At 38.3% G+C, this 10,757-nt stretch overlaps 1 protein-coding gene across 2 annotated transcripts in view; it reads right to left on the bottom strand.

The window, feature by feature from the left end:
* Positions 1-2,854: 2,854 nt before the first annotated feature.
* Positions 2,855-10,757, bottom strand: part of LOC130069640 (protein shisa-6-like) — a 101,128-nt gene continuing 93,225 nt past the window's right edge. For both annotated transcript variants that reach the window (XM_056233642.1, XM_056233641.1), the window contains 2 exons: positions 9,898-10,023; positions 2,855-4,057 (listed from right to left, as the gene is read on the bottom strand). In XM_056233642.1, the coding sequence (XP_056089617.1) occupies positions 3,384-4,057; positions 9,898-10,023 (800 nt within the window). In that variant the 3' untranslated portion in view covers positions 2,855-3,383. The remainder of the gene's footprint in view (positions 4,058-9,897; positions 10,024-10,757) is intronic.

The following is a 10,757-nucleotide window of genomic DNA, read 5'->3' as shown; positions in this document are numbered from 1 at the left end:
TTTATCATCAGCCATCTGTTGATTATGTACGACACAGCGAGTTTAATCTAATATTTCATAAACAAAAAAAAAAGACTTAAGATAGAACATCTGTGTGTGAATGTCAGAAAATCATACATTTCATTAAAACCTTATTTATTGAGAACCAACACAACAAAACAAACAGCACAAATCCCCTTCAGAGTTGTGCAGACTATCATTGCCGTGGCAAAGCATCATGGGAAATCCTTGATAGACTGATAGTAAACATCATAGACAGAAGGCTGTTAATTAACATCCTTCTCGAGGGTATACGCAATTTGATTGTATATAATAGCTTATTAAAGGCATATCTTCCATTATCATTAATTTTCCGTCACTCATTTTCTTATATTGATTGCTTTTGATTGCCTTTGTCTGCTTGTTCAACATGTCAGAGATCTTGAAAGCAAAGGGAAAGATGATTCCTATTCAAAACTAGCAGACAATACGTACAAATGGCTGAATCAACCAAATTTATTCACCATTAGTCTACAAGTACAGTTTAAAAAACACACACACACACACACACACACACACACACATACACACACACACATGTTACTGTACACATTTGTGTCATCAAATATACTTCGGGTGGGTTGATGCTAGAAAATGTCCGAACAGAAGCAATGAAAACGCAAAAAGCAACCCATAATAACCCACAAAGCGAACTCACTGTTTAACTGCTGCTAACCGAGTGTATATTTACAATCACCTACGCAGAAGGAAACGACACAGGTCCACTGAAAAAATACATGAAACTGAGAAACCAAACAGAGATAATGCGACAAAGGAAAAGGAAAAGAACGTCAGTTTTATTGTGCTTTTAAACCCTTTCCCCACTTCGGTATCGAAGCGGGACGTGTTTTGAGAAGAGGCACTCGCTAAAGTGCTTACACAAGTTTATATTCAAGAAGAATCGCTATCGCTATGTTTAGGACTCAAGTTAGAAATCATAAATCTATAAACGCTACCACTCAAAAATGTTTGGAAAAATTACGATATTTCCATGTTTTTTGAAAGAAGTCTCTTCTGCTCACCAAGATTAAATAAAGCTGCCTTTATTTGATAAAAAATACAGTAAAAACAGTAAAACTGTTAAATATTATTACAATTTAAAATAACTGTTTACTTTGGAACCTTGTTTCCGCCACGGAATAAAACAATTTAAAAGGTAATTGTAACTTTTTATCTCACTATTCTGACATTTTTCTCTCACAATTGCAGGATATAAACTTGCAATTGCGAGTTATAAAGTCAGAATTGCAAGATATCAACTTGCAATTGTAAGTTATAAAGTTAGAATTACGAGATATAAAGTCGCAATTGCAAGAAATAAAGTCAGAATTGCGAGATATACATTTGTAATTGCGAGAAAAAAGTCAGAATTGCGAGATACAAACTTGCAACTGCAAGAAAAAAAGTCGGAATTGCAAGAGAGGCTTGAAACTGCGAGAAATAAAATCAGAATTGTGATTTATAAACTTGCAACTGCGAGAAATAAAGTAGGAATCGCGAGATATAAACTTGCAACTGTGAGAAATAAAGTTGGAATTGCAAGAAATAAAGTCAGAATTACAAGATATAAACTTGCAACTGCGAGAAATAAAGTTGGAATTGCCAGATATAAACTTGCAACTGCGAGAAATAAAGTTGGAATTGCCAGATATAAACTTGCAACTGCAAGAAATAAAGTATGAACTGCCAGACATAAACTTGCCAGACATAAACTGCGAGAAATAAAGTCAGAATTGCGAGGTATAAACTTGCAACTGCGAGAAATAAAGTATGAATTGCCAGATATAAACTTGCAACTGCAAGAAATAAAGTCGGAATTGCAAGATAGAAACTCAGAATTGCAAGAAATAAAGTTCAAATTGCAAGATATAATCTTGCAACTGCGAGAAATAAAGTCAGATTTGCGAGATATAAACTTGCAACTGTGAGAAATGAAGTCGGAATTGCAAGTCAGAAACTCAGAATTGCGAGAAATAAAGTTGGAATTGCGAGATATAATCTTGCAACAGTGAGAAATAAAGTCTGAATTGGGAGATATAAACTTGCAACTGCGAGAAATAAAGTCGGAATTACGAGATATAAACTTGCAACTGCGAGAAATAAAGTCGGAATTGCAAGGTAGAAACTCAGAATTGCGAGAAATAAAGTCGGAAATCTGAGATATAATCTTGCAACTGTGAGAAATAAAGCCAGAATTGCGTGATATAAAGTTGCAATTGCAAGAAATAAAGTCAGAATTGCGAGACAAACTTGCAACTGTGATTTATAAAGTCAGAATAGCGAGATATAAACTTGCAATTGCGAGAAATAAATTCAAAATTGCGTGACATTAACTTGCAACAGCAAGTTATAGTCAGAATTGCGTGATAAAGTTGCAACTGCGAGAAATAGTCAGAATTGCGTGATATAAAGTTGCAATTGCGAGAAATAGTCAGAATTGCGTGATATAAAGTTTCAATTGCGAGAAATAGTCAGAATTGCGTGATATAAAGTTTCAATTGCGAGAAAAAGTCAGAATTGCGTGATATAAAGTTGCAATTGTGAGAAATAGTCAGATTTGCGAGATATAAATTTGCAACTGTGAAAAATACAGTCAGAATTGCGAGATATAAACTTGCAATTGTGAGAAATAAAATCAGAATTGCGAGATATAAACTTGCAATTGTGAGAAATAAAATCAGAATTGCGAGATATAAACTTGCAACTGCAAGAAATAAAGTCAGAATTGCGAGATAAAAAGTCGCAATTACCTTTTAAATTTTTTTATTCAGTGGCAGAAACAAGCTTCCAGAGTTATCTTTGTGAATATATGTTAAAATGTAATTTATTCCTGTGATCAAAGCTGAATTTTCAGCATCATTACTCCAGTCTTCAGTGTCACATGATCCTTCAAAAATCATTCTAATATGATGATTTGGTGAGCCTCGGTGTGCAGAAGAGACTCTTTTCAAAACCATAAAAAAAATCATAATTATTTCAAGCGTTTGAGCGGCAGTGTAGGTTTTTTGATAATGAATGTATATAAAGTCAGTGCAGGTTCGCAACAGTTCAGTACTGATTCTGAAAAAAAAATAGTTTCAGGCCTCTGTTTCTAGTCCGGCGTCCGCGCGCGAAGCCCTTGCGTTTGCTCTACGTGCGAGGAGATCCGGGTCGCTCCGGAAAGTGTGGATCCTATCCCAGCTGACCCAGAACCGATGGAGTGTAAAGCTTGCGCTGGAAGCGGGAACAGGTCAAGGTTGGATGCTTAAAAAAAAGAAACCTGTCCACGTGGGACGCCACACATTTCCCGAGCCGGATTGTTTGTTGACATCATTCGTTGACTCTCCCGTCTTCTCCCGTCTCTCTCAGACAGTTACTTCGGTCTTACTCGCGGTTCTGTACTGATGATGGTGGTGTCCAGGTATATACTGCAGGTGGTCGACTGTGTGCATCCGTCGGTTGGCGAACGCCTGCCGTTTGTTTCCCACCTGCGCGCTGTTAACAGTCAGTGTGTTGTAGGACTCGCTGTTGCCGCTGCTGGGGTGCGAATGCATCTTCATCATTTTGTAGTGCCGGTCCATGACCGGCGTTGTCGGGATGAACATGTCCGTCTGGGAAAGCGCCCGCGACATGGCCTTCTCCCGGAAGTTGGAGCGCCGCAAGGAGAGCATCTTATCAGGGGAGAGCAGCGGATCCTGGGAGAGCAGTCGGTCGGCCGACAGCAGCTGCTCCTCGGAGAGGATTCGGCCGTGGTACGGAGACAGACCGCCGGCGCCCCCCGTGTACGAGGACAGGCCGTAGTCCCGGTGCGGCTTGGAGCGGGCGGGCGAGAGCACGTGGTCCTGGGACATGGCGCGCTGGACGCGTTTGGGCGAGAGCACGTGATCTTGAGACATGGCTCGCTGGACGCGCTTGGGCTTCTGGCGCTGCGCGGGCGGATCCACGTTCAGCTTTATCATGTGCGTCTGCAGGTTTCCCCCGCGAGGCGTCAGGTCGGACAAATGGTGCTTCCGTATGTAATACTCGTCGTCCTTGTCACCTGAGAACGAGATATCAAAACGGTTCTGTTATACCTTGAAAATAAAACTAACACTAGTTTAGGGTTCAATTCTCATTGTTAACTAGTTGCTTACACAGGTAAATCCCCAGAGTTAAATTAACTACTCTGCTCAGAGTACATATGGTCCCACTTTAAAGAGTGTTAAAGTAATTCTGAATCAGAGTTAAAGTTAATGAGATAATTAAGTGATTAATTAAGTGATGATTGAGTATTAGTGATGAACACCTGCTGTCAACAAGCAGAATCACGGAAGGAAAGAGAAACAACACGAACAGAAAAAAAAAGAAAAACATAAGAGCTAAAACTTACTTAAGCCATAGCCTTAGATGAAAAAACTAAAAACTAAATGAAACAATTTTTTTTATAAAAACAACAAAAACACAACAAAATGACTAAAACTGACCTTTCTCAAAGTAAAATCTCAAAATTTTAAATATAAATACATACTACAATGCTGTACTGGATCAGAGTAACATCAGCAGAAATGAAACGGAACAAAATCGGACTGATAATAAAATTGGGTTGTGGGTTTGAAAAAACATGAAACCCCCTGAAAACTGCAACTGATGGCGAAGCTACAGGTCCTGCAGAGACTATTCTGCTGATGTGCAATGGGGTTCTAAATTGTGTTTTTATGTCTCTGTTGCCTCGCTTTCTCTATTTGTATTGCTCTGTTAATCTTTTCTTTGTTTTTCTCAACAATGGCACAGGAAACACAATGTTTGGAATGAAACCGTTGAGACTATATGATTAGTCTCTGTGGAACAGGGAAATGTGTGTGGGTGTGTGTGTGTGTGTGTGCGTGTGTGAGAGTGAGTGTGTGTGTGTGTGTGTGTGTGTGGCCCATTTTGTAGTGTTTGTTGAGCAGCAGATGAACTCAAGGATAGGGCACTTCTCCTGAGATGCTGCTCTAGTCTTGTTAAAGCTTCTTTCTAGTTCCTCATGAAGCAGTAGGCGTCTGTGGCAGATGTTTGGGATGGTATCCTTTAGGGGTCTAACGGTAAATGTATTCAATCCTGAACTATCACGGCACGGACGTTACAGTTTGGTTTATACAGTCAGACGACGAATACGGTCAGTCACAGGCGATCCACACCCCAATCCAGAAGGGGGCGGCCGTAATGCAACACTGTTTGCTAACCACCACAACAGGAAAAAGTGCAGAAGAAGAAGAGACGATCTACGCACCAACCCAAAACATGGCTGAATCCAAAAATTGAGGGGACAGCTATTTGTAGTGGTGTCCCAAATCATAATGGATGTTATAAAGTGCACTCATTCAATCCCACATTGCACCGCAATAACGAGTGTACAACTGATGTATGCTCAACAGCTGTCCGAATTCCCTCACTCGTTTTGGATCGTCCTTCAAGTGACCTGTAGTAGTGGACTAATGTAGGGAATAGTGAATGAGGGTTTAGGGGGCTATTTCGAATTCAGCCCAGGAGTTGTACCACTGTCTGTTCAAAATAAATGAAAAGAAACATAGCATTGGGGATTTTGTTGCTTTTTCCTGTTGTACCGAAACTTTTCTAAAAGGGTAGCTTTAACAAATTAAAACGATGACAAGCTGCAGTGTTCTAGTAGATTCCCCACAATCCCTCGCCCGTTTCCTTTCTGAACAGCCTCGGACATAGAGCAAAGTTACGAGATACATGAATGTGTTTCAGTACAAGCCTAGATATCGATTCAGCACTGAACTGTTTATCTTTGAGCTAATGAAGACAGGCTTGTGTAGTTCAGAATTACCATCACTGACACGGCAGGGTTTTGGCAGACAAACTGATTCCAAAGGCCGAATGTGCCGATGCGAGGGCGTGACATTAGAGAGAAAAGGTCAGGTGAATGGGCCTAAGGCCTCGCGCTGGCTAACGGTCACTCCAGGACCCCAGAGCTCAATTACACACTCACATAAGAGCGAATCGAATGCCACGGGCTTCAGCCGAGGAATATGAGCTACGGGCCATCCCGCACTCTTCAAAATACAAGTTATTTATCGGAATCGATGGTTCCATGAAGAACCTTTAACATCCATGGAATCTTTCCATTCCACAAAATTCCATTATGAGCCTCTTTTTGTCTTTCTATTTTTTTATCATGCCAAATATCTTTGCATTTATATATTTTATATATATATATATATATTAGGGCTGTCAGTTAAACGCGTTATTAACGGCGTTAACGCAAACCCATTTTAACGGCGTTAATCGTTTTATCGCACGATTAACGGTCTTTTTGGCCTAGCAAACTTTGTAGTTTTTTTAACATGCTTTTGCAACAGGACGCGGCATGCGCGGCGCTATGAAACCCATTCATTTTGGCTTGCGCCGCGCAAGGATGTTTTGTTGCTTCGTTGACCAAAGCGCAAGCGGATCTAGCTAGACCGGAAACAAAACAACAGGCACGATGCCACACACACTTGTTTGGGCTTGCGAGCCGATGTTTTGAGTGGATGACGAGGCGCGAGACGCCGAAATGGATGCCAATAAGATTCTGAATGGAAAGTTTACTTTTAAAAAGTTGCCAAATGGTTCCATTGACAAGACCAAAGTGAAATGTGTGTTTTGTCGTTGTGAACTGAGCTATCATCATCGCAGCACGTCCAGTCTGAATACCACTTGACGATGGCCAAGCACACACACACACACAGCTGATGCGAATTCTCCGCCCCCTCGTCAATATCAGGACCTCGTCAGTATTTCTTTCACCCTTTTATTGATGGACAGTGTTACAGTGTGTGAGAGATTATTTGCTCCAAGTGAGAATGTTAGTGTAAAATTGAACACTGTATATACCAATGTTGTTTTCAATAAAAAAACATTTGCACAAAGCAAGCCGATCCACTTTTCCATGTTGATAAGAGCATTAAAATGAGAAAAAATAATGGGACAAAAAGAAATCAAGAGACATTTAGAATAGATAAAAATGTGCAATTAATTGCGATTAATCGCGATTCAATATTTTAATCGTTTGACAGCACTAATATATATATATATATATGGAACCTTTAGACAAAATATTTTATAAAAATGCCCCCCAAAAAGTTGCATATGTGTTTTTCTGTTAAGTATCACATTTGATATTTTATGGCTCATATAGTTAGAGATAATATATTGAGAATATGAAGCTCTCACTCTAGTATGAAAAACGCCTCAATTTTAATCAGAGGCCCAAACTGAGCGAAAAATATGCAATTTGTTGCAACTGCTGATATTTATATGGCCAAAAAGATAGATGAAATTCTGCAATGTAAATCACTGAGATCTTTATAGCAGTCTAGTGATTTACATAGTCTAGATACTTACATAGAAATGCATATAAACATCAGTCGTCACTATATATAGCAATAATGTCTTAGTAAGATAATACTTGAATGTTTAGTTTTATGATCAAAGCTCCGTAGTTTTAAAACATATAATGCAATACAATGATGATTGAGAGATGAACGAATAAACCTTCCTCAAAATCAAGATGATCATGTGTGAAACTCATAGATTTTTCTACACAAATGATGGATAATGAAGTAACCGAAGTTGCTTCAGTCTAGTAAGTGTTCATCTTGAAACATTATTAACAAATAGAACAGTTATTCTATACGTTTACTTTATACAAATCAGTAAAGATTTCACAGCAAAAGACACATGAACCACGAGCTGAAGGTTTTTACAATTACACTAAAAAGTTCTTTTCTTGCTAAAAAACTATCAATCAGATGAAAAAAGTAGATTATGTTTTGATCATTTAGAGGCCTTATAAATTTCTGTATCAAAATACGATATAGTGGGATTTATTGGATTAAACTTACGACAAAGATCCCAAAAAATTGCATGCCATCTTTAAATTGAAGTCATGCCAGCTCTCTCTCTCTCTCTCTCTCTGCCATACGAAGCGCCCCCCTATTAAAAACGAGACTAATTGTTCTTCATTACTGCTCATTACTCTCAGGTCCGCCTCACAGCAGGTGAAGTCCGAAATGACTCAAACCACACTGCAAACAGGGCTTGTGATTTAAGACACCCGAAGCACCATTATTCACTCCCCACTGGGAACAAAACCACGTCTGAAGCACTAAAACTGGGTTTGGCTCGCTTAGTATTCAGTAATATCATTGATTCGACTGCTCTGACACCATCAGATGAGAACAAAACTTCAACTGACTCGAGCTGAATAATGACACTATCGTCTTCTGTTTATTTGCTCCAGAATAGACTGATTTTGTAACAGTGACTCGGTTATTGATCCGAACTGAATCAACACTGAACCGTCTTGAGCTGAATAACAACACTATTGTCTTTTTAGAGCTGCTTTACAGCCGAATATGGATTTTTTTCTCATATAATGAAGTTTGCATAATTGATTCTGCTATTTTCCGGTTTATCACTGCGAAGCTGCTTTGAAACAATAGTGAAATAAATAGCAATAAAGGTGACTTGATTTTTCTTCTCTGTCATGGCAAGTTTGCTTTTGCGATCAGTGTCCGTTTGCACTTCAGAAAGAAGCTTCATTATTAATTCTTCTTGGTTTTCGATTTTGAATGTCATTCATTTAGGAGCCGTACAGTGGCATCCATCTGATCATAATGGTTTTGGACTATGTTAACGCAGCATGTCAATACTTTAATGTTTCATTTATCCTGCCCTTTATATTTAATGAAAGCCGTCCGGTTATTTGTCATTTAGCAGGTGCTTTTATCCGGAGAGATCCGCAGTGCGTTTATTAAAAGCGCAGTCCCTGTGGAGCCGAGCGTCCCGCACAAGGTCACTGGAGTGACAGGAAAACTTACTCATTTACTCAGAAATCATTCTGATATGATACATGATATATAAAATGCTTTGATGATTAAATATACAATTTTCCAACATTATAAATGTCTTTACCGTCACTTTTTTGTCAATTGAATCCATTCTTGCTGAATTAAAATTTCTTCCTTTAAAAATGTCTTTCTTACCCCAAACTTTTTAACTGTATTATATATATTACACATCAAACTGGGTTGCTAATGTGAATGTGAATTTACATTAGTGGCATAACCCAGAATAATTCATAAGATCTCCTTAAGAGCTTGACTGCTTCTCCTAAATATAATTAGTATATCTCCATATGATTTCAAACATGTCTCCAAAATCAGATAATCTTGAGCTGCTATGCACATCATTTTTTTATAACTCTATATGCTTACTGTATGACAAAACATTGTGTCTGTTTTTATCTCTCTGACTAAATGTGAATAAATATATTTATTATGCATTTATAACATGCCAATTAAAAACGCTTCACTATTTGTCAGGCATCGCGCTAAAGTCACCTTTTTTTATTCACGCAGTTTTAACTGCGTATCAATGATTCATAATGCATTTGTAAACGAGTCATAAGTAATTAATGAACACCTTTATAAACCCTTTACCAGAACAACAATTACTGAGGAACAAAATATTGCAGATTGCAGCCAATATGGAAAAATATTTCTACCTGAAAATATAAGCACTAATAAATGATCATACTTTAAACAAGTGTGCGATCAGAAATTGTGTTAGTTATTTGAAGTATCTCTCTTGCTCTATATATCTATACTTCCTCATAACCATAAAAGGAAAGCATAATTTTCCTTTACAGTACACTTTTATATTAGGGTGATTGATTCAATGATGAGTAGACATGTATGAAACCTACAGTAAGATATATGGCAAATCATATACAAATCCACCATCTTATATGATTCTGGTCTCATTTTTAAAGAGAATTCTGCTCATGAAAGTATGAATCTCTCTCTCGCTCACACTGGAAGTGTTGTGTACCGTGAGGAAGGGACGAGTAGTTACCTAAGTCTGCTTTCAGGGCCATCTCGTAGGACGGCGGGAGGTGAGCGAGGTTCTGGAAGGAGCGGGAGAACGACAGCTCGTACGGCTCTGTCTGGGATGTTAGGATGTTGTTCATTCTCGGCTTCTCTGCGGGGTGGGAAAGAAAAAGAGGCAGAGAAAGATGAAACGCATCCGATACAAGCTCTGTGTTTGTGCAGGCCACCGTGGCATCTGTCTGAGTGTGTGTGTGTGTGTAATCTTTTTTGAAGAACTTGTTGGGAATGTCGTTCCCTCATTTTAATTGTGTGCTTATGAGACTATGGACTGAGGCCTGGGATCTCCAAACTATTTTCAGTGGCATGTGTTTCTAGACTCGCATACATGACATATAGACACACATATGTCAGACCAGTTATACACCGCAAAAAAAAAAAAAGAGATTCTTATTTGGTATTACTCAGTTTTTAGACAAATATTTAAACATTCTTAAAGCAATCGACTTGAGAAGTCTGTTTTCTGGAAAAAATATCAAAATTAAGGGACTTTATGCTTAAAACAAAATCAAATATCTGCCAATGTTTTCTCTTTTTTTATTAATTTAATTTTCTGAGCCCATTGGCAGATTTTTTCCCCTCTTGTTTTAAGTATAAACCCACTGAATTTTGATAGCTTATTCAGAAAACAAGACTTAATACCTTAAGTAAATGTGTGCCTCACGTAAATGCATCTTGATTTAAAGGGGTCATCGGATGCAAAATTCACTTTTATATGGTGTTTGCATATAAATGTGTCTTTGCAGTTTGTGGACACAACCACCATACAATGGAAAAAAAATTAAACTTTTTTTTTAATCCTCAAAAAGTCAATCAGGCCGAGCACTA

The sequence above is a fragment of the Rhinichthys klamathensis genome, unplaced genomic scaffold (assembly GCF_029890125.1).
Source record: "Rhinichthys klamathensis goyatoka isolate OS25496 unplaced genomic scaffold, OSU_Roscu_1.1 h1tg000373l_1, whole genome shotgun sequence".
NCBI classification, from domain to species: domain Eukaryota; kingdom Metazoa; phylum Chordata; class Actinopteri; order Cypriniformes; family Leuciscidae; genus Rhinichthys; species Rhinichthys klamathensis.
This window is presented reverse-complemented; position numbering and strand designations above follow the sequence as displayed.